A 24,834-nucleotide genomic window follows, 5' to 3' on the forward strand; every position below is an offset into this window, starting at 1 on the left:
GGATGCACTCCCTAACGAATCAATCTCACACAAATGTTCATGGAAGGCTCCATTTCTGAGGGAGCCTAAGCCATGGGGTGACAGCAAGCATCTTAAAGTTCTGCCTTCCAATACAGTGTACTGATACTGAATCCCTCACTTTGCATTGCTCTAAAGAGTTTTCCGAATGCTTCTGGAGCATATTCTATATGATCCTCCCAACTAACATGACCCCCATCCTACAGGTGAGGGAACTGAGGCTCAGAGAGGTGAACAGCTTGCCCCAGGTCTCATTGATAGGACATGACAGAGCTTAATGCTCCTGCATCTGTCATAGGAGCATGGGAGTAACCAGTCACCAACTTACTGTTGATGGAGCTATGACCATTATTTAAAATTAAATTTTAATACGATATTTTCTCAGATAAGAGTATAGTCTCTTTTGGGGGGCAAGGGTAAAGAAATACGTCTGAAACCTGATATATTTCAGGTGCTGGGATAAAGGCTATAGATACCCAGTGAGCTCTCATGGAGCTTAACTTTTAGCAGGAGGATGAACAAGGGAAAAGAAACTAATTATAATGGCCGTAATCACTCTGAATAAAATAAACAAGGACATGGGAAAGGGAACCTCAGAAGTGACTCTCTTTAGATCAGAGAAAGCCTGCTGAGGAGGGGACTTTTAAATTGAGAACTAAGGGTGAGTAGTGAGGAGAAAAGCAAAAAGCTGAGGAAATGTGCTCCGGAAAGAGATCCTGATAGCCACCCTTCATTTGAAAAGATAGAATTCAAAAATTGGGTTGATTGTCTTTGCAAACAGAGCAGATGGTGATATTTGAGGTCAAACTCATGGCTGCCAATAGGTACTTAACAAAAATACCTACCATTTCTCTGGCCTGTCCCTTTGTCTGAAATAGTCAGCATTTGCCCTAGTCTTGAAGGGTCCTCTGGAGAAGCTCAGGTGTTTTGCTTTGGCTCCATGTCTACTGTTAACTGGGAGAGGAAATGCATTTATTAGCAGTGGCCAGCCATTAGACTAACTCTTAACAAACCAGCCTTAACACCATGGGCATTATTCATGGTTTGGACTGCCCAAAGTAGCCCCAGGACTGTTCTTCAGTCCCCTCCCCTCGATGCTGTACCTCATGCTATGCTGTAGGGTGTCAATTTCCTTGTGTGTGAGATGAGAATGTAGGACTAAGCCAATGGTTCACAATATTTTTAATGATGGAGACCCAGCCCACATTTAAAAAGATAATTTTGAGGTATATAAGTTAATAGAGTTATACAAATTTTAAAAATTATACCTCCACATCACTCAAAATTCCCAGAAATAACCATTTTAACATTTGGTGATAATTACATTCAATATTTCTCTATGTGTATAAGAAGAAAAGGAAGACAGGACAGCAGAAAGGCAGGAAAAATGGAGGAAATGAAAGGAAGGAAGGAGGGAGGAATGAAGAGTAAGAGGTAAGAAGAAACATTATGAATTAAAAGACAATCCTGAAGATGGTCAAACAGAGAGGGTGCACAAGCGGGAGGGAGGAGCAAAAGGAGAGGGAGAAGCCGACTTCCTGTTGAGCAGGGAACCCTAGGAGGCTGTAGAGCGAGGCTCAATCTCAAGACCTTGGGATCATGACCTGAGCCCTTGAGCCCTGAGCTGAAGGCAGATGCTTAACCAACTGAGTCACCCAAGCGCCCCACCTTCTATTGTCTTGATTGTCTTAACACCTCTTTTTGGAATCTTCATATCTCTTATTTGAAATATTTTCTTAGATTATATTGTATATAATTCCTTGGAGGTTGTTTCTGTCATCTTTTGTGTATTTCATCTTCTCTTTACATAGGGATACATATGTACATAATCCAGTTTTTCTTGTTTATATTATTTTTTTATTTTTCCAGTTTTTATATGTAAGCTCCATGTGGATCTTTTTCCTATGAATCATCTTTGAATAAGTCACATAACCTGCTGAAGGCAGTGGGGAGTGGTATAACTGAATTAGTGTTGAAACAATGTGTAGCTTCCATTCAGGTTGATGGTCTATTATACTTTCTCACCAAATTTATAATTTTTCATTTCCTGAGAATGCATCTCCTCATTTTCAGCATCCCCCAAATTAGAACTTTGCACCATGAAAACCCTAATGAGGATCAATTTTTAACGTTAAAAAAAGAGTGTGGGAGGGCGCCTGGGTGGCTCAGTTGGTTAAGCGACTGCCTTCGGCTCAGGTCATGATCCTGGAGTCCCTGGATCGAGTCCCGCATCGGGCTCCCTGCTCGGCAGGGAGTCTGCTTCTCCCTCTGACCCTCCTCCCTCTCATGCTCTCTCTCATTCTCTCTGTCTCAAATAAATAAATAAAATCTTAAAAAAAAAAAAGAGTGTGGGGGATTGCTAGGGAATCAGCCTGTACAGATTGCCAGGGTCTGGTGGTGTGGAGGTGGAACTGGGGAAATTGTCAGTTCCTAGGGACTGGGACCTAGGGACGCCTGGGTGGCTCAGATGGTTAAGCGTCTGCCTTCAGCTCAGGTCATGATCCCAGGGTCCTGGCATTAAGCCCCACATCGGGCTCTTGGCTTGGCAGGGAGTTTGCTTCTCCCTCTCCCTCTGCCTCTCCCCCTGCTCATGCTCTCTCTCTCTCTCTGTCTCTCTGTGTCTCAAATGAAGAAATAAATAAATAAAAATCTTAAAAAAAAAAAAAAGAAAATACCTAAAGACCAAAAAAGCCAATCTGAACTCACTAATGTTGTAAAGGTACTTGTGCTTGGATACACACAATAACATGTGCAAACATTTGATGAAGAGCCCGTGTATGTGCAACATGTGTTATGTCTGTCTGGAGAACATGGCTTGTCTGCACATGGATTCACAGAACTTTCATCCAGTTATATTTATCAGGTGCTCACCATGTGCCCTTACAGAGTTTGGTCGAGTGTTAAGACAGATAGTATGTAAGTAAGCCGATAAGTATTTTCAAAATGTGGAAGCATATAAAGGAAGCAAATGGAGTGTTGAGATGGAGAAGGACTTGTGCATGGAACAACTTGATAATTCAGGCTGGGAATTGCAGGACAAAAAGGTTAATGTTCTATGAAGACCTGAGGAAGAGTGAGCAAGCTTAGTAAAAGGAGCATCAACAGGAACTTACCCTGAAGTGGCCAGTCCGTGTCCAGGAAAGCAAGAAAAGCCTTATAGGGATGGGTATGTGGTAAGTGAGTTGGTACACAAGGACATTAGGTGGGGGTCAGATGGTGAGATGCTAGTTCTGCGTCTCATGCGAAGTGGAGTGTTTTAGGCAGGGGTATGTGTGATACAATTAAGTCGACTTGTGATGGCTGTTGTGTAGAGCAGGGATTTGAAAATGACTGTGAAAGAATCAGAAAATAGACTTAGGTTGCTCTGGTATCCCCAGACAGAGCTGAAGACCCTTGAACTGGAGTGGGGGCAGCAGAGATGGAGAGAAGTCTGCTGATTTGCAATTCATCTAAGAGGTAGAACAGAGAGGACATCCTTTTTTTTTTTTAAAGATTTTATTTATTTATTTGACAGAGAGAGACACAGCGAGAGAGGGAACACAAGCAGGGGGAGTGGCAGAGGGAGAAGCAGGCTTCCCGAGGAGCAGAGAGCCCGATGTGGGGCTCAATCCCAGGACCCTGGGACCATGACCTGAGCCGAAGGCAGACGCTTAACGACTGAGCCACCCAGGTGCCCCCAGAGAGGACATCCTATGGGCCTGAACGCGGGAGGTGAGGAAGAAGGAGGAGGCACAGCTCTGTCTCCAGTTTCTGGCTTGGCCAACTGACTAGATGATGACGGTCTCTACTGACGTGAGGGTGATCAAGAAAAGATCATTGATTGGGAGGAGCAATCAAGAATTTGATTTTGGAAATGACCATTTGAGATGTTTCTGAGTATTGCAGGAAGTACACCAGGAAATAAGGTGGGTAGTGTGGGGCACCCAGGAGAAACTGGACAGCGTCGTGCAAAAGATATTTCGAGTCCTATGAGCGAGTGAGGCAATAGAGAAAGACTAAAGAAAGGAACCCAGTGCATCTTAGCCATTTTATTACTTAAAACTCCATAGCTCACATGTTGCAAATCATTGGACATAGTCACTTTGGCCTTATTTTAACTTACTTTCAACTCTCCTGGTCATCCATGATAGAAAGCCGGCCCAACTTATATTAAGCAAAAAAGGAATTATTGGTTCAAACGTGCTTAAGGGCAAGAATCAGTATGTTTTCAGGCACAGATGGAGGAGGTCATATGCATCACCAGGACACTGTCACACATTATTTCTTAGATCTCTTTTCCTCCATGTTGCCTTCATCCCAGGCCAAAGAGAGTGTATCCATTGCAATAATCATAGAAAAATTAATGTATTTCTTCTGACTGTACCACCTCAATGTCCTAGTCTATTTGGGCTCCTACAACAAATACCACAGACTGGGTGACCCATAAACAACATTGACTTCTCACATTTCTGCAGACTGGGAAGTCCAAGATCATGGCACAGGCAGATTTGGTGTCTGACCAGGGCCCACTTCCTGGATGACCATCCTTTTGCTATCACCTCATATTGTGGAAGGGGCAAGGGAGCTCTGTGGGGCCTCTTTTATAATGGCACAATCCCACCCATAGGGGCTCTGCCCTTATGACCTAATCATCTTCCAAACCCCCTACATCCTAAAACTATCACATATATGAATTTCAGGGGAGGGGTACACAAACACTCAGTCTACGACACTTGGATCATGTGTCCACCTTCTGCCAGTCACTATGCCCAGAATATGCTGATTGGCCAGGCTGGGTTCCATGCCCATCCCTGAATCCAAGAGATGTGCATTACACGTTGCCCTGAAAACAGGGGGTGTACAGTACCTCAGAGGGAAAATCAGAGGACCACTTTCAGAAGAGGATGCCAGTGCTGGACCAGGAAAAACAACATCCATGCTTAGAGATTGCTTCTGTCTCCAAAACACACTGACTACATATAGACATCTAATATGTCCATTTGTCCCATCAGACAATCAACCTAAAAGTTGACTTACCTTTAGTGGGTGACCTTATGTGCCAAACCCTAAAGGCAATCATGGGCAGGGTTGAGGGTGGGCCATTGAAGGATGACCTCAAAATTAAGAGGTAAAAATCAAAAGGTCAAATTCCTACCCTCCGAAGTAAGGCTATAAGTGGGTAGATGTAAGGGAAGTCAGAGATACAAGGGTGACTGTTAAGGAAATGGTCAGTCTCAGGAGTATAAAAGGAACAGGGTGACATGACATTGTATAAGGTCAACATTACAGCTTTCCCTTGACCCCACGGCCAGTGGCTGAGAATTCTATCAGGGTCGGGGACCTGGGCCCTAATAAGAAACCTTTAAATGTAAGTGTCGTAAGGGATAAGTTTATAAGACAAAGCTCACAGACCCATTTTTAAGCTTAGCAGGAAAGGGTGAGGAGCTAGGGGAACTATTTGTAGCTCCAAAAAATGGAGCCTGACCCAGCCTCTGTGTGGATATGAAGCTTGGAAACCACAATTGCGGTAATAAGCCTTAACGGTCCTCTCTCTGTTCTATTCAAAAGCACTAAATCAAACCCAGGTCCAGACTGCAGCTTGCAAGTGGTGCACACAAAGTAATTAAGCTCATGTACTAGCTATTGTCTCTCTTCTGAGCCTGTCATACAAAAGCATAAAGCTAGAACCACAGGGGGCTGTAACTGGGTGCCATGTCTGCGTTTTAATTCCATGCACTTTCCCTTTCTCCGCTAAAGCACGGGATACAGAGCTGAAAGAGAAGCAGAGAGTTTATTTCCACGTGTCTGGGAATATTCCACAGGCACCAACTTCAGCAAAGAGAGTTCATCTTTATGCTTTCAGGAATTGGCACATCAAAGATGGATTCCCAAACTTTGAAAATGCAAGAGCTTAGGAATGGTAAGTAAGTAAGTTAATTTTAAGGTTAAAAGAGGTTTTTATGCTTGTTTCCCAAGAAAAAGACCTAATGTCTGCTTGGTTTTCTGCATGGAGGTTGGGGGGGTATATGCAGAGGAGGGAAGCCCAGAAGCGGAAAAAGGAGGCTTCAGATGGGAGGCTGCAGCTCTTTGTATGTAACCTTGCAGAAGTCACTTAATTACTCTGGGTTTCAAACCACCTGGAAAATTCATAAAAGACAAGCTGGCTCAGAAAGTCAGACACTCAACTGAATAAAGTGTGACTGAAGAAAATGAGAGAAACAATTCCAGGCCAAAGGAAAAAGAAGCTAATGATTTTTTTTTTTTTTTACAGTAAATACTTTGTTCTCTTCTCCTGTTATTAATTTGAAATAATTTAATCATCAGAACACCTTTCAGAGTTTGAAATATTATGAGCATCATCTGCATTCACATTTTCTCCATCGAACCATGTTTACTTCATTTGAAGGGAAAAGGATAGAGGACAAACAGTTTTAAATAATAGTCATGTCTAATAAGTCATGTTTGAATGAATTTTGTCTCCAAATTATGAAGATGTTTATTTTATGGAACTGTGATTCATTTTCCATTGACTCATGCTATCGGGGGTCTTTGTTTTTTTTGTTGTTGTTGTTGTTGTTGTTTTATCTCATTAGACCAGCAAGGGGCAATTTTTGTTGTTTAAAGCAAAGAAAGAAGTTGTATGAGTTCAGATAATATGATGACTGTAAGGAAGAAGCCCTAAAAATTATGAGGGCATAATCACGATACAAGTTTATTTCTTACTTACAAAAGTGTCCTAAGGGAGTGTTGCCCGTCAGCTTCCCTCAGTTCCAAGTGGTGATGGAGAGACCCAGATTCCTTCCATCTCCAAGTTCAGTCCTCCATCAGTGTTGGTTGCCTCGTGAATCCAGCTAGAGGGAAGGGGACAAAAGAACATGGGGGAGGCATGCCTGCCTCTTAAAAATGTTGGCTCAGAAGTGACACAGGCCACTTCCGCTCACACTGCATTAGTGAATGTGAGTGACGTGGTACATCTCAATGCAAGCACTGTTCCAAGGGGGACAGCTGGCTAGGCAGCCATGTCCAAGCCGTATCGTCATGGCATGGATAGGGAGAATGGATTTGGGGTGGGTGCTAGCTAGCATCAGCTACCTCAGGATTCTTCAGCCTTCCTACTGTGTGGGATCCCTGGGACCTCATTCTATAGCACAGTGAGGTTAGGGTCTGGCATGAAGCACCCAGGAGTTTGAAATTCTACTTGGTCATTCACAGGTCCACAGGAAGTCCTGGGCAAATCTGGCCCTCAGTTTTCTCATCTATCAAATGGGGGTAATAGTATCTACCCATGAGGGTTGTTATGAGGATTAAAGTAATTTGTACATTCTTTTTTTTTTTTTAAGATTTTATTTATTTATTTGAGAGAAAGAGAATGAGAGAGAGCACATGAGAGGGGGGAGGGTCAGAGGGAGAAGCAGACTCCCTGCCGAGCAGGGAGCCCGATGCAGGACTCGATCCCGGGACTCCAGGATCATGACCTGAGCCGAAGACGGTCTCTTAACCAACTAAGCCACCCAGGCGCCCCAGTAATTTGTACATTCTTTGCTAAACTTTTGTCACAGAGTAAATGCAAAGTAAATGGCAGCTATCATTATCATGACCCAACTAAGGATAAAATGCCTGGATGCTTAGTTCTGCTTAGTTTGATAACTTACATCTTGAGATATTGTGACACTTTGTTCTTATTCTTGTCTCCCCAGCCCATCCTCACTCTGATGTGATTCACAATTTGTTCTGCCCTCTCCTATTTCAAGGTTTTTCTTAGCCATTATGTATGCCTTCCATCCATATATCCGTGACCCTACACAACTTTCAGAGAAGGGGAGAGGAGAGAGAGAGGAGCAAGCCTAAAGATTTCTTGAGTAAGATATAAAGGTTCGGGGGGTGGGGTGCAGGTGGTATTTTGGGGTGCATAGATGCACGGACATGAATTTGCACACATGTGCTTGTGGATGCTTGCTTCCACACAGTGAGGCATGAGAGAAGTGCAAGTGTCAAGATGTGAGGGGGTTGCTCCCCTCGTGCGCTCCTAGAAAGATACTCTGTCCCTTACGATGTCTGCCTAGGGCTCCCTCACATGTTTAGATCAAGGTAAAGTGGTCAAGTCCCACATGATCTAGTTAGCAGAGCACAATCACTGTCTGTTCTGGCACCAGCTGGTCATCTCAAGAAGGTCTGTGACCTGTCTTAGGGATTCTAGGAAAGAATTCTCTGGATGTGAATTTAAGATGCGATTGTAGGGATTATCTTTAACTTTACTTAAAAGAGTATAGTGCAGGGTTAATATATCAGATCACACACAACTTCGCAGGCCGAAAAGTACAGGGTTAACATGCAAGTGATTGCAAAACCAAAGGCAAAGTACAAATCCATATGTTGCTGTGAAATACAGAAACAGACTAACTTTAACAGATGTTTTAGCTGCTATGGAAGGAAGGCAGGTCCCTTGGTTTATGGGAATTCTGGGGCTGGGAAGTAAGGAGACCCCATTTTTCGCTGGCTGCTTCTTGCTTATCCTATAACCAGCAATATGGACCCAGTTCCCCCAGTTAGGACCATGGCAAGACTCATGTTTGCCTCCTCTACCAATTCTAGTTCCTTGCTTTCCCTGCAAAATTACAACGTCCCAGGAGTAAGCCAGTTAACAACCGTCTCTTTATTTATTATGTGTGTCTATGAATGGTAAACAGTGTATCAATAAGCACAATATTGCTGCCTAGGAAAACTACAGGGGACTATCAGAGCATTAGTTAGTGGGAGGATCAGTGGAGGGTCCTGAGAAAGTGATGGGAAGCTGACACATGAAAGTGAAGTAGGAGATAACTATGTGAGGAGTGGGTCAGAACATTTCTGCTCGAGAGAACAGTGATGGTGAGTCAGTCCCTAGCAGTGGGGGAGAGGTTCTGGAAGGTTTAAGAAGAGAGAGATGCTTGGTATAGCTGATGAAGTTGCTCTAATACAGTGCTTCTCAACCAGGAGTAATTCTATCCCTCAACAGATATTTGGCAACGTCTGAAGATACTTACTAGCCGTCACACTTGGGGAGTGAATGCTACTGGCATCTAGTGGGTCGATGCTGGGGATGCTGCTTAGCACCCTACAGTGCCCAACACAGCATCCTAAAACAAGGAACTGTCTTACCCAAACTGTCAATAATGCTCAGGTTGAAGGACTCTTCAGCAGAAGGCCCTAATACAAAGGTTGAAACAAGACAGATTTATTTTTTTATGTTTATCAGCCCAGATGCACTGATTCAGATGATGTGACCAGCTATATAATGTCGTGAAGCTAGGCCTCTTCTATCTTGTTGTTCTGTTTCCTTGTAGGGCACAGGTTGGCAAAGTCCTCTGTGAAGGACCAGATTGGCAAGGACCAGATTTGTCTTTGCAAGTCAAATGGTCTCTGTCACAACTTCGCAACTCTGACGTTGCGGTATGAAAGCAGCCATAGACAATGCCTAAGTCAGTTGATGTGGCTATGTTCCAATCTAACTTTTTTTTTTTTTAAAGATTTTATTTATTTATTTGACAGAGAAAGACACAGTGAGAGAGGGAACACAAACGGGGAGTGGGAGAGGGAGAAGCAGACTCCCCGCCGAGCAGGGAGCCCGATGCGGGACTCGATCCCGGGACTCCAGGATCATGACCTGAGCCGAAGACGGTCTCTTAACCAACTGAGCCACCCAGGCGCCCCCAATCTAACTTTACTGACATAATATTGATAGGCTGGGTTTGGCCTGTGAGATATACTTTGGACCCTCCTCTGGTCTTATGTGCTTAGCCTGCATGCCAACCAGTAGGAGGAGGAGATATGGAGGGCAAGCTTATTTCCTTTTGAGGGACAACCTCACTTCTTCTTGTGTTCTATTGTCCAGAACTCAGAAAGACTAGTAATGTAGTTCTTGGCTGGGTAGTCATGGGCCCTGGGGAAACTCAGTTTTGTTTTGTTTAAACACAAGGGAGAATGGATACCAGGGGACAATTGGCAATGTCTTCAATTGCTGAAGTACAAAATGAGGCTGGCAAGAGAGGCAGGGTGAGATCATGCCCAGCCTGAGAAGTGAAGTGTAGGGTTATAATTTTTCCCTTAAAAGACACAGGAAACTGTTGAATGGTTATAAGCAGCAGTGGTTCAGAGCGATTTTTCCATTTTAAAAAGAGCACTCTGGCAGCAATGTGGAAATGGAAAGGAGCACGGTGGGATGTACAGACAACTTTGGAAAATACTGCCGTCATCCAGGTAGGGGAGATGGTGGCTGGGATGAGGATGGTGGCAAAGACAAAGTAAATGGATGGGAAAGAGATTTAGGGGGGAGAATCTGTAGCTCCCTACAGATCAAACTCCCTTTTTAAAATTGAGAAAAAAGCAGCTTGATAATTCCTTTTTTAAAAAATGAAAAGCAAACTTGATCACCATTTTCCATCAGATTTAGCCCCAGCCAGCCCGTGTCTGCTACTTTCCTCTTTTTCTTCTAGGACGCAAATGCCCATTGTTGAACTTCTTCTCTGGGGAAAAGCCATCCCGGGTCTCCCAAGCATGAGCCTCTGGGCTGCCGTGACTCAGAATGTGGACACAGAGTTCACAAATCTCAATTGTAATGAGTGGGCAACCCTAGCACTTTACATAAGCAAAGCGAGGAAGCGGCATGTGTTTTGAGACTGACTGGCACCAAAGGAGACAAAAGCCAACAGTATAATTACGCCAAGCATATAATATGATGCAATTGGTTACTGTCTCCAATATGCCCCACAGTGCAGCACAAGGGCTTGGAATAGTACCATGCTCCAGAACTGTGTGTCTGTGCCTTTGGAAGTCTGAGAAAGCCACAGCACCTTCTCTTCTGTTGGTCAACGGTGTCATGGGCATTTATTGAGCATCTACTGTATACCAGGGACTGTGCTCCATCTTGGGGATATAGAGGTGAGAATAAGACATGTCTGACCTTACGATTTCTTCAATTAAATAGCTCTCTAGTTTCTGCCTCAAATCCTTGAAACAGTGGATGAACAAATATCTCCCTGGTTTGTTTGAAATGGATTCCCAGTAATGAGGGCATCTTCACTGGAAATCTCAGTTATAGGGCTCTGGCAAAGATCCTTTGGTTTTTGCACTTAGCATGGTGGACACATTTATCCTTGAAAGACAATGCCCTCGAATAATTCCCTTTCAAGGAGTTGCCTTAATGACTGTTGGCACCATTTTTTTCTAAAGAGAGAGGACCTCACATTCTTCTGATGTTCATTTGTTTTTTGGTCGTTAAAATTGTTATGGGGACCAACTGGCTAATTCACAGAATAATAAATAACTCCAAGACAGAGATGATTCATATGCAGCTCTGATTCAGCCTCTTTTTCCTCTAACCCCTTTCTGGTGAGGTTTGTCAGCAAACTGCTTTTGAGTATTACTCCATCTATCACCCCATATCCATAGTCTGTGTACAAACACATTAGGATCCTTGCATTCCAGGGATCTAGGGCAGAGCATCTGGGCCCGGTTTGTAGGTGATAACTTTAGGAGGCATGGGCAATTCCAGTCCACTAGAATGCTTACTGTCCTTGTGGTCATTAATTCAGTCTTAATGTTGTTTAGCTCAGTAGCTGCTTGGCACTGTGCCAAGCGCTTTCCATAGGCTTCCTGATTTAAACGATGGGCCACTTCATCTACATCAACCCTGTGACACAGGCAGTAATAACATCTCCCTTTCACAGAGAAGGAACTGAGCTGAGTGACTTGCAAAGGTCATATAGTCAGGAAGTGGTAGAACCAAAATATGAACGTAGGTTTTTCTGACTCTCAAGTTTATGATACTCTACTGTCCCCTTTGTTCCAAGTATCAACATTAATGGAACATCTATTTATTATAAAGGCCATACCAGTCTATCTCACCCTGAAGGTCCTAATGGGTTCGAGTTGAGCTGATTTCGTCCAGCCCAGATGGCAGTGCATTCATATATGAGAGCGGCAGGCAAACTAAGGCCATGGGCGAAAGCCAGCCCTTTTGAAAATAGAGTTTTATTGGCATGGAACCACAGCCATTCATTTACATATTTTCTTTGGCTGCCTTTGTGCGAGCCCGTTACAGTTGAAGAGTTGTGACAGAGATGACGTGGCCAACAGCACCACAGATATTCACGATCTGGTTCTTTTTCTTTTTTTAAGATTTTATTTATTTATTTGTCAGAGAGAGAGAGAGCACAAGCAGGGGGAGGGGGAGAGGGAGAAGCAGGCTTCCCGCCGAGCAGGGAGCCCAATGCGGGGCTCGATCCCAGGACCCTGGGACCATGACCTGAGCCGAAGGCAGACACTTAACTGACTGAGCCACCCAGGAGTCCCAACTATCTGGTTCTTTAGAGAAAAAAGCTTGCCAAGTCCCAATATGGAGCACTATCACATGTATTGTTTCTTTGATGAAATTCTCTCTACTGAGTAGAATGGTGTTATTCACTGACTTAGGGTTAGTATGACTGTTAAATTTATACGTATATATTATTTAATTCAATACATTTTTATCAACTGCCGCAAAACAAAAAGGTCAGAAGTCCCTCTGTGGGGGATTTTGGCATGAAAAAGAAAATGTACCATTCTCAATTAATGTGTGCCATGTGATCTTCTTGTGACTTTTCCCAAAAGGCACTCCTAAGTTTTTGTGACAACACTAGTCTTCCTCGCTTACCTGCAGTCTCGCTTTCTGCAGTTTCTGTTACTCAGGGTCAAGAGTGGTCATGGAAGCCGATGATCCTCCTTCCCACGCATGGTCAGGTCAGTAGTAGCCTGATGCTATATGTCACAACGCCTACGTCACTCACCTCACTGCATGTCATCACGTAGGCATTTCATCCTCTCACATCATTATAAGAAGAGAGAGTATAAGACGATATTTTGAGGGAGACAGAGACCACATTCCCATAACTTTTACTACAATATATTGTTATCATTGTTCTATTTTATTATTAGTGTTAATCTCTAACTGTGCCTGATTTATTTTTTTTAAAGATTTCATTTATTTATTTGACAGAGAGATAGAGAGAGAGCACAGATAGGCAGAACAGCAGGCAGAGGGAGAGGGAGAAGTAGGCTCCCCGCCGAGCAGGGAGCCCGATGTGGGGCTCGATCCCAGGACCCTGGGATCATGACCCGAGCCAAAGGCAGACACTTAACTGACTGAGCCACCCAGGTGCCCCATGTGCCTAATTCATAAATTAAACTTTATCATAGGGTCTGTATATATAGGAAAAAAACATAGTTTATATAGGGTTCAGTACCAGCCGTGGTTTCAGGCATCCCCGGGGCAGGGGGGAGGGGAGGTCTTGGAGTGCACGCCCCTCGGATGAGGGGGTGGCTACTCTATCTGGAGTTGTGTGCAATTCTTAGACCATCACCCACAATTCCATTCACAAACTGGGTAGTTCCTGTCTTTGCTAGTCAATTACAGCCCTTCTGGAAGTGACACACAAAGCATGTATTACAGAAGTTTGAAACACTTTCACTTATCTCCTACAGTTTTAAGAACCATCAGAAACTTAGTAGTTCTGGAATGGGAAGAACACCAATACAAGCGAGCTCTCTCCGAGCTCTCCGACTGCAGCTTTATCTTCATCTTTAAGTTTACACAGTCCATGGATAAATTATAAGTTACTGCAGAGATTCCCACCAATGACAAACTGACTCACTGTCCTCCTAGTTCTTTCATCTTTTTGGATTCAACTTCTAAGGCTCTGTGTATTCTGTCAAGATGGAGTGTGCTATTTGCCAAAATTACAGAAAGTATGCCAGCATGTGGACACATTTTCCATTTTACCTGTAGAGAAAAATGTTACCATTGCTTAAGTTTTTTCCATGATTGCTTTTTGCCCCTGTAGCCAGCAGCTCGTGGCCAACTTTGTGAAATGTTTCATGTCTGTTCCTGTGCAGCCATGAAAATAGAATGAAAGGTTTAAGTGACTTTTGTTTGTTAAAATATAACAAACGATTATCCTAGAAACACCATACCATTGTAGGACTATTTTCAGTAATGTTTTGTTTTAGCTTTTTCATTGCCAAGTGCCTGGGTATCTGGGTACCGAAACCACAGTTTCAGGACACGATTTCAAAGAATGGTAATGTCACATTTCTCTTGGTTGGCTGACATCTCAAAAATGTTCTGCCTGAAGCCCTCCCAGATGAAAAGATTATTCTTTTGTTGTAAAAAACGATAAAAAGGAAAGACAAGGAAAAAAAAACAACAACAACCCTAAACGATGGGCAACTCTCTCTTTTTTTGGGTGGGGGGGGGACAACTCTCTTTTTAAATATAATCAAATAGTATTTACCTGAAAAGCAATTGTGTGTTCTGTATTAGATGGGGAGCAGGGCGTGCATTCTGGAAATCACTAGTCTGAGAGTTGTAACTCTACATCTTTTGAGCTTAGTTGATGCCAGTGCTCAGGTGGTTATATTTTGCTATAAAAAGGCCCCCCATAGGTGAAACAATGAACACAACTCCGGCTATTTGAGGCCCAAGGTGACAAGAGAAAGTGATATCATACTGCAGGCTTTGCTTGTCAAATCTATCAGCAGTGGGTGGTACACAAAAGCAGTTTTATAATATTGCATCCCTGTGGGGTGGGCAGCGTTAGAGTATGAGCCATCATACTTGCAAACAGAAAGTCCTGTCTTCCCTCCCCCAGCCTAAAATAATAACTTAGCACCTGTGTAAAGTCTTCAGGGGCTTCTACATATAAAAATTAGTTAATTAGCGATTATTACCGTATGTTAGGTAAGCACAGATTATTATTATCATAATTTTACAGACGGAGTAAATGAGAACGATGGAGAAGGTGCCAGGAGAAAAATTACAATTAATGAGTTCCTAGGTCACAGGCCTGACCTGCAGGACGGTTAAAGAGCTTGCTTATTTTATTTTATTTTTTAAGATTTTATTTATTTGACAGAGGGAGACACAGCGAGAGAGGGAACACAAGCAGGGGGAGTGGGAGAGTGAGAAGCAGGCTTCCCGCGGAGCAGGGAGCCCGATGCGGGGTTCGATCCCAGGACCCTGGGATCATGACCTGAGCCGAGGGCAGACGCTTAACTGACTGAACCACTCAGGCGCACAAGATCTTGCTTATTTTAAAGAACACACTGCAGAGTGAAACAAATACCGGAAAGGCAGATTTTCTGAATTAGAAATGTCCTATTTATTAGTGAAACCAGTGCTAGGGCTCTGGTTTTTATTTATGAATATTTCCTTTTATGGTTTTTTTTTACCTTCCCATAAACCTGTGACAACTGAGCCATCTTATTTTTAATGGGGATTCCATGTGCTCAAAGGACTCACTGTTCAGATCACGTTCTTTTCTCCTTAGGAATAATCAAGGGTCTCTGAGGTCTTAGAGACCTGAAAAGGGTTTTTGGACCAGTAAATATTTGGATAAGTTACATAGCCAAGCACCATGTTTTGTGAGTGTCCAGTGTGAGCCAACACTGTCCTAGGTCTTGGGGATATCCAGCACTGACCGACATGACAGGGATCTTTTCAACTTTTTAAAAGTTTAAAGTTGACTTTAGAAACCGTACCTTCATGTGATTTAGCTGGAGGGAGAGGGTCCATTGTAACATGAAGTCATTCTGAATTTATTAAAAATCTTACATGGCCTTAGGTGTATTTGTTTTCCCTTCATAGGTAATTGCTGCAAGGCAGGGTGTAACTGATAAGCATGAGGGAGGCTGACTGGTGTTTTTTAAAAAATTCATTCCAAGACAATGGGTGTATATATTTTACAGGCAATGCTTTGTCCCCGCTACCCCCAGGAAGAGTGATGACTCCTATAATAAGGCTATCGTGGGCATATATTTTTTGCCATTCCAACATCGCTACCTCCCCCACCTTTATTTCTTGTGGTCTGGGTGAAGTTGTCCCCACTCCCTGGTTCAGGAATAGACAGAGGACCCACGGCAGGACGAGTGTCATGCCTTGGAAATGTATTGGAACTATAAGAAAAAGAATGCTCTCTCTGCTGGTGTTGACAGGCAAACCTGGGCTGCAGGGGTTATCGGTCTAATCATGTGAAGAGAACCTGCCTAAGGAGGAAGCCAGTCCAGGGGAAAGCAGAGTAGATTCTTTTTTTTTTTTTTTTTTTTAAAGATTTTATTTATTATTTGACAGAGAGAACACAAGTAGAGGGAGAAGCAGACTCCTGCGGAGCAGGGAGCCCGATGTGGGACTTGATCCCAGGACCCTGGGGTCATGACCTGAGCTGAAGGCAGATGCTTAACTGACTGAGCCACCCAGGCGTCCCGCAGAGTAGATTCTTAATACGTTCATGTGAGCACCAGGATTCAGCTATGCCCAAAGCCATTTTTACCTCCTGGACTTTTCAATGATGTGTACTTGTCTTTTTTTTTTTTTTTTTCTTTTTAAATGCCTGAGTCATTTTGAATTGAGTTTCAGGAACTTGAAGGTAAAAAGAGTTCTAATGCAATTCAAATCAATAATTTTTTAAAATACAACTTTTAGTATGGATGAGAAAATAGAAAATAGTTTTTAAATAGATATAGATAATACTTTAATAGATATAATTTTGAAAAAAAATGCTTATGCGTGCATATAGACACATGCAGAATGCTCCCTATGTATCTAATATCCATCATACCCTTCTTTCTTATCAACAGATCCCTATTAATATTTTTGTATTTTTAAGACAGTTTTATTGAATTCAGTGTATGAGCTACACTTCACATTACCAGGAAATTCACCTTTTTAAATTGTACAATTCAGTGGCTTTTAGTACATTCACAGTTATGTAACCATCTGTATGATTAATTTTAGAACACTTTCATCACCTCGAAAAGAAATCCCATACCCATCCCATTTCTTCACCTCTCAGCTTCTGACAAGCATTAATCTAATTTGTCTCTCTATAAGTTCTCTATAAATGGAATCACGCAATATGTAGCCATTTGTGTTTGGCTTCTTTCACTCAGAATAATGTTTTCAATGTCAACCCATATTATAGCACGAATCAGTACTTTGTTCCTTTTTATGGTGACTGATACTCTACTATGTGGATATATGAATTTTGCTTACACATTCATCAACTGGTGGATATTTGGGTTGTTTAAACTTTATGACTCTCACGAATAATGCTGCCATGAACATTCACATGCAAGTTTATGCTTTTAGTTCTCTTGGTTATATACCTAGGTGTGGAACTGCTGGGTCATCTGGTCATCCATTGCTTAATATTCTGAATAACTGTCAAAATACTTTCTAAAGTGGCTGTCCCATTTTACAAAACCACAGCAATGTATGAGGGTTCCAATTTTTCCATACCTTTGTCTACACTTGTTATTGTCTGTCTTTTTGACATTAGCCATCCTAGTGGATGTGAAATGATATCTCATGTTAAGACCCTGTAATATATACCAGGAAGCAATGTGCCCTCATAAAAGACTTTTATTTCGTAAGTCTTCTTTACATGTAGGGGTTGTTGCTGAGATGTAAGAAAAACTACTTGGACAGGCTTCCCAGAATGGTCCTAAAGAAGGCTAAATTAGGAGGGGTAATTTTTGGTCTACCCCACTTTCCTTCATTTTTCCCCTGGACTGGTTGGGCTCTACAGTGAACATCCTGTCCATGAAGTGAGCAGAGAGGGCCGGCCCTACTGATGGTAGACCAGGAGTTATTAAAGAATCCTAAGTCCTTGATGATTTGGAAGTCATGGTATCAGCCTTGTGCTACTAACTATAGGTCATACTTTTTTATTTGAGAGACAAAGAAATTTATTGCTTGTAGACTTTATGGTTATTCTGATGTTCTATTTTCTTCAGCTAAACAATCTTTTTTTCTCCTGTATATATGTATATGTATACACATATGTATTTATGCACATATATTATACACACATATACATATATAGGTTGGCTACATGCACACAAAACCTAATTTTTCTTCTACCTGAGAACACACCTAGACCACATTTCCCAGAATCCCTTACTATTAGTGTGGCCCTGTGACTGAATTACAGTTGCTAGAATGTGGGTGGGCAATCTTTCCTTCTTTTCTTCCCATCCACTGAATGCGGCAGGTCTGAGGACAGGGCTTGAAGTAGGACAAAGCCAGTAGATGGAAGGACCCTGGACCCTAATGACCACATGGATATCTATACCAGGGCAAGAGTAAGAAAAACATTCTTTAGTGTTAGATCTTAGAAAATTTGGAGTTTGCTTACCCTAATTGAATTGCATATACGTACACATCCAAATTTATATAAAATCACAGACTTTACCTAAGGTTACTCAGTGATCCAGTGAAACACTCATCTCCTGACACTTGATCCAATCCTTTCTCTGCTGTACTGGGTAGCAAGTAACTGGGCGTCTGCGACTATAATATGTTTCATCACATGTATTTAAAAAGTCATCTAGTTTCTTTGAGCTTTCATTTCCCCACTTTATAATGAGTACTTTGGACTGGATAAATACCTGATACATTTGTTTTCATATGAAAACTGCTGGTGATTTCATTCAGCTGCCAAACTTGGAGACCCTGTGAACTCTCTAAGGTAAGAGCTAGGTCTTGTGTCCTTTTCCATATGTCTTGTCATCTATGCACTCTACATGATAGTGGATCAGTATCTGTGGGATAAAAGTGGATAATGGATCAGTATCTGTGGGATAAAAGAGGAGCTCCCTTCTAGCTCCAAATGTCTACAATTTCACAAGTCTGGAATCACACTTGTGCCCCCCTCCACACACACACACATACACACACCTTGTCTGTATAAAAGCCACTCAATTCACAACCAGATAGTGATCCAGCTCTCCATGTGGGAGCTGGTTGTTCAAAATTCAGAATAGATTTTGTTGTGGGAACAATTTCTAAATGATGATAGGCCACAGAAGCCTATTTAACCCACACTGTGATACAGATAGCTTATACAGCAGCAGCGATCTGTGCTTAGGATTTTAGAAGCAGGAACTTACATGGAGCAGCAAGAGGGAGCAGTTTGTTCAACAGTTAAGTCTCCACTAAGTGTGAAACACGTGGGAGAGAAGGTGGACACGGTGGCCCTGCTCTAGAATAGAACAGGGCAGGGAGAGACTGGACATTGATCAGGCTGTACCCCTCTGCTGCCCAAAACCTCTCTGTGCCACCCAGTACTCTCAATGCCATTTCAAACCCTTTAGTCTGTGTGCCCTGCCAGCCCTGGATATTTGGATCCTACCCACTTCTTTATTTCTTTACCCTTACTTGATTCTATTTTTCCCCCTTCTCACCCTGTTTTAAGTTCTAGGCAAGCTCCATCTAATTTAAATAAAACAACTGCTTGACTCCCTCTGAACCTCTGCGCTCTCTGTTGCTTCTGCCTGGAGGGCTCATTCTGTCCTTTAAGCGACAATTCACATTTCCTCTCATCAGGCTTCCCTATTTAGAAGGGGCGCCTCTAATTTCTCTCCAGCACATTAGCTTATTGTACAGTCTTTATACCAGTGCTTCTCACACTTTGAGTGTATCTATACCACGTGGGGATACTGTTAAAATGCAGATTCTCATGCAGTACATCCAGGATGAAGACTGAGATCGTGTATTTCGAGCAAGCATCCAGGTGATGTCCATGCCTCTGACCACACTTTGATCAGCACTGCTGTAGAGAACTTCCATCATCACATTATTAAGTCAGTATGGTATCTGTGTATTGATACTTGCCCCTGCACCCTGGAATAAGGGCTCAGTAAGGCAACATTGCCCATCTGGTTCACCCCTATTCCAGTGCTTTCTCTAGTACTGAACCCACAAATTATTTAAAGCCTAGGGGAACCTAAGGGATGACAGGGGAAGAAGGAGGTGAGGAATGTTGGGGGCATGGAGTGATTTTCTACATCATTTGTAAGGGTAGTAACTCCCGAGGAGTTAGGGGTTCTGCAGGAGGCAGCATAATGCTCACAGAGATTAATGTGAGGGTTCTGGAATACTGTCTATGTTCTTGACTGCTATTTTGATAACTTACATAATCTCTGTAAACCTCGGTTTCTTCATCTGTAAACTGGAGCTAAAGACACATAGTTTGTGATGGCTGTGAGGATAAATGAGAAAAATGAAGGTCATGTAGTGAGCACAATGCTTGGCATGGAGTACCAGCTCAAAAAAGGGCAGACATTATCATCTGATTAAATATGATAGAAAAGACAATTAGAACAAAATTTAAAACCAGAGTGAAGGCGAACATAGCATTTCCATTAGGCTTGGGATCACTTTTGGTTAGAAAGTGCTGAGTTAGACTATAGAAGGAAGGGGTTAGGGCAGAGATGGTGGATGCCATAAGAAGCGTTTGCAAAGTGACCAATCCACCTGTCCCCAAGGAATCATCTGCTTATAAACACTCAGCTGCTTCTGTGACTGTTGACTAAGAATCTAATCCATGTCAGAAAAACTAGCTACTTTTCTCAGAGGGCCTGCCAGACCAGTGCCAAATACCCACCTTCCGACAGTGTGTATTTGTGTTTATGAGCGAGCTGCTTCAACCTTCCAATTTAACACCCCTCTCTCACTGTGCTGCACTCACTAGGTCATTCTACAGTCAGCGGAGGACGTGGGCTGCTAGAACTTGCCTGACTTTAGCAATTAATGAAAGGTAGCCCCAAACCAGTGGTTCTAAATCTAGGGCAATTTTGCCCCCAGGGGACATTGGTGATATCTGGTTGTCACAACTGGGGGGTTGGGCTGAGGCTGCCACTGGCACCTACTGGATAGTAACCAGAGATGCTGCTGAACATCCTACCATGCACAGAACAAGCCCCCACCAAAAAGAATTATTTGACTATCATTAAAGCCAAGGTGGAGAAACTTTGCCATTCACTGTACTTTTTTTTTTTTTTTAACCTTTCTGGTTCTTAGTCCCCCTGTTAAATTTAGCCACTAAATGATATACATGATCTGACAACTCTGACATTCTAGGAGGGTTGGTTGTCTTGTCCTTTTTTTTCTGAACTTCAGTATTTTTTATTCTAAAATTAACCAGTGAGGAGTGGCTCAGATAGCCTTTGCTTTTGCCTAAAGAGGCTGATCCACATTACTATAGCTTCTCTGTGGCCTCCACTGTAGCATTTCATCAGCCACCTCTCTGTCTGCTGCCCCTGCAGAGGTGGTGGTGGGTGGTTCCTAAAAGAAGCTGACACCCAAAGCAAGCACTCATTTCCCATTTATGGTGTATGATGAGCTTTCTCTGTTTCTCAAAACCAGTTTGGTTTGAAGATTATCCCCCTGTTGACACTAGCCCACCCTGTGAAACTGACAAGCCCACACACCTTTGTTGAAAGAATGTGTTTCTTACTCATTATCTGAGAACCTGTGAGCCGCTTAATAAATATACTGATGGAGGATTCCTGGCACATGCTTATCTGAACAAAGGCCAATTATATTCCACCCCATGTACTATCAAAGAAATGCATTAATTGATTAAAGCAATGAAAAGAAAGCCTCTACCACAAAGAGAACAAATGCCACCAACACTGATTTAAGAACACTGTCCAGTGACCTCAATTATGCACTGAAAAATCTAGTAGTCAGTGACAACTTTTTAAAGGTCAGTTCAAAACAAGTAATCCTGTGGACATCAAGGCAATCCTTTCACTCTGGTGAAGCAGTTAAATAGTGAAGGTCACGGGGCTTTAGCAGCCAGATAAAGGAGAGAAGTAAAAGCAATTAGACAAAATGGATGCTGTAATCCTGCTTTCTAGACCTCAGAGCCACACTAAATCCAGAGATTCAACTTTTTCACTTCACTATTCAGAAACTGGCAGCAGAGTCCAAATGAGAATTCCATAGCTTGATTTCTTTCTTACCAGTGCTAACTGCATTTTTTTTTTTTTTTTAGCAATGTCTACAGCCTTGGGAGAAAAAAAAATGACCAAATCCATGGATGATGCTATGTATTTATCACCTAAATTGGTATCTCGAAGTATTCCTTCAACACACAGAAGTACTGCTGAAAATTACAAGACTCACTACACTGCTTGAAAAGCTGCCCCAGAGTGGAAGAAAAAAAGTCCAGATTCTTGGATGGCCACTTTCCAATTAAGTGGAGGTGCACGGACCAGAGGCATCAGCCTCTTTTGGAAGCTCTTTTAACACGGAGATTCTCAGGCCCCGCCCCAGACCTACTGGATCAGAATCCACATCCACATTAAAATTTGAGAAACACTGCTGTAGGCGATCTTACAGGACAATTTTTGTTTTGTTTTGTTTTGTTTTGCCTTCTCCCAGCTTGAGTTTCCCCGATTGGAAAATGGAAATATAACAAAGTATACACAAAGGAAAAAATCAAAACAAAACTTAAGGAACACAGTTCACATGATTGCAGGGGTGGCGGGGTGGGTAACGGGGAACTTCTCTAAGATCTATACTTGTGCGATTTTTAACGTTGTAGAACCAGCGTTACTTATTTTGTAATGCAGTAAAAATAATTTTTAAATGGCGCTAATACTCTCTCACAGCATTGTACTGATGATTTTTAAAGGACCGATTTAGAAGCGCGGACACTTCAGAAGTATTAAGTGAAGTGAACGGAGCCAGCACTCCAGCCTCTCCCAACCCAACAGCCTAGGAGCAGCCCTCGTCCCCGCAATTCGCCCCTGTAGATTTGCCCTCGGGTCCTGGAAACCTTAGCCGGCCAAACCCTGGGGTCCGCCGAATCTCTGGTCAGAACTGTAGTTGCTGGAGCGTTCTTCAAGCTCTGTAACTTTCCCCGGAATGAAATAAAGACCGTAAGTGCTGAGATAGCGGGCCTCAAAATGTTTTTCGTTCTCGGCAATCAGCCAAGAAAAGAGGGGGCGGGGGAGGGGAATAAAAAGTCACTATCTGTCCCGGAAGGGGCTCCAGGAGAACTCGTCTGGGCGACTGCAGCAGCCTCAGCTCCAAACTTAGTGAGCTTTTCTCGGCTTGTGTGGGTATCTTACAGCGAAAACTTCCAGAGAGCAGTCGCCGGGGAGAAGGGCTCAGGCTGCCGTCCTGGGCGGGCCAGTCCGCTAGGCGAGCCTCTGGGTCTCCCCATCCTCCTCTGCCTCCCGGCCTCCTCCTTGTTGCAGGGGGCGGGCTGCAGGCAGCCGAGGCAGGATGTGCGTGCGCACGCGCTCGCGCATATACGGCTGGAGGAGTCCTGTTCCTCGGGCATTTTCCGAGGAAGTCTGGAGCAATTAGGCTCAGTCCGGGGAGAGCGAGCGAGCGAGCGAGCGGGCGGCGCAGCCAGTGTGTCTGGGCTGCCTCGCAGGGAGGGAGGGGGCGGCCGGCCGCCCGGCGGCGACCCCGGGCCCCGGCCGCCACCATGGGCTTCGAGCTGGACCGCTTCGACGGCGACGTGGACCCGGACCTGAAGTGCGCACTGTGCCACAAGGTCTTGGAGGACCCGCTGACCACGCCGTGCGGCCACGTCTTCTGTGCCGGCTGCGTGTTGCCTTGGGTGGTGCAGGAGGGCAGCTGCCCGGCGCGCTGCCGCGGCCGTCTGTCGGCCAAGGAGCTCAACCACGTCCTGCCGCTCAAGCGCCTCATCCTCAAGCTGGACATCAAGTGCGCGCACGCGGCGCGCGGCTGCAGCCGAGTGGTCAAGCTGCAGCAGCTGCCCGAGCACCTCGAGCGCTGCGACTTCGCGCCCGCGCGCTGCCGCCACGCGGGCTGCGGCCAGGTGCTGTTGCGGCGCGACTTGGAGGCGCACATGCGCGACGCGTGCGACGCGCGGCCGGTGGGCCGCTGCCAAGAGGGCTGCGGGCTGCCCCTGACGCACGGCGAGCAGCGCGCGGGCGGCCACTGCTGCGCGCGGGCCCTGCGGGCGCACAACGCGGCGCTGCAGGCCCGCCTGGGCGCGCTGCACAAGGCGCTCAAGAAGGAGGCGCTGCGCGCGGGCAAGCGCGAGAAGTCGCTGGTGGCGCAGCTGGCCGCGGCGCAGCTGGAGCTGCAGATGACCGCCCTGCGCTACCAAAAGAAGTTCACCGAGTACAGCGCGCGTCTCGACTCGCTCAGCCGCTGCGTGGCCGCGCCGCCCGGCGGCAAGGTAGGCGCCCGCCGCCAGCCCCGACCCCCCGCCGGCCTCCTTGGGTACCCAGGGCGCTTCCCGGTCCCTTGGGGCACCGGGATGCCTGGAACTTCCCAGGAGCTCCCTGCCTCCCTCCTCCACTGCTTACCAGTTGTATCACCATGAGCAGGCCGTTGAAGCAGTTTAAGTTTGGAAACTATGGTCCCTAAGGATTCCATACGCAGGGTGAAATGCAGCTACAGCAGAGCTTCCAGGGGTCTGGAAAGACTGAAAGGAACCCACAGTCAGCGTGGAGTAAGAACGAGTGCAGCTCCAAAGTCAGAACTGTGTCTAAAGGCTTTGCTGCTCAGATCAGCTAGGTGATGTTGTGGAAGTTGCTTAACCTCTGTTAAGGTTGAAAAGTTCCCATATACGCGTGGCGCCTGGGATGAGATACTGACACACAGGGCGAACTATATCCATGCGTCCTTAGGAATTCAAGAAAGTAAACGAAACACACAGTTCTGAATAAGTTCAGAAGGCTGCCAAAACGCAGGCCCCCGGAGTGAAAGCTGGATTCACACGCGGGCTTTGCTGCCAGCTCGCTGGCTGACCTTGAGCAAGCTGCTTAGCCTCTCTAAAGTTAGAAACTGGTCCCTAGAGATGTGACATAGGGGTAAAACACAGCCAGACACCGGCTGTGGTGTTCCTCCGGCGATGGGGATTCCAGAAAAAAAGGAAGCGCCACCGAACATAAAGTAATAATTGAGAGTAAGTCCTCTGGAATTGGAACTGTCTTAGAATTTAGGCTTTTTGTGTGACTGTGTGGCTTAACCTCTATGTGCCTCGTTTCCCT

At 44.4% G+C, this 24,834-nt stretch overlaps 1 protein-coding gene and 1 long non-coding RNA gene across 5 annotated transcripts in view; one reads left to right on the forward strand and one right to left on the reverse strand.

Annotated features, from left to right (window-relative positions):
- Positions 1-878: 878 nt before the first annotated feature.
- Positions 879-24,489, reverse strand: LOC123833624 (uncharacterized). Of its 2 annotated transcripts, XR_006788311.2 has the most exons (4): positions 24,148-24,489; positions 18,457-20,048; positions 6,725-6,848; positions 879-972 (listed from the first exon to the last, which is right to left on the reverse strand). It is a non-coding gene; the product is annotated as an uncharacterized LOC123833624 (long non-coding RNA). The 2 variants fall into 2 exon arrangements; XR_006788310.2 differs by lacking the exon at positions 879-972 and having other exon boundaries at positions 5,489-6,848.
- The window catches only part of PDZRN3 (PDZ domain containing ring finger 3), a 239,523-nt gene continuing 237,858 nt past the window's right edge, over positions 23,170-24,834 (forward strand). For all 3 annotated transcript variants that reach the window (XM_045861956.3, XM_045861957.3, XM_045861958.3), the window contains exon 1: positions 23,170-24,017. In XM_045861956.3, the coding sequence (XP_045717912.2) occupies positions 23,295-24,017 (723 nt within the window). In that variant the 5' untranslated portion in view covers positions 23,170-23,294. The remainder of the gene's footprint in view (positions 24,018-24,834) is intronic.

Source organism: Mirounga angustirostris, unplaced genomic scaffold (genome assembly GCF_029215605.1).
Source record: "Mirounga angustirostris isolate CCGP_5_RB_7025 unplaced genomic scaffold, mMirAng1.0.hap1 SCAF_1, whole genome shotgun sequence".
NCBI lineage: Eukaryota > Metazoa > Chordata > Mammalia > Carnivora > Phocidae > Mirounga > Mirounga angustirostris.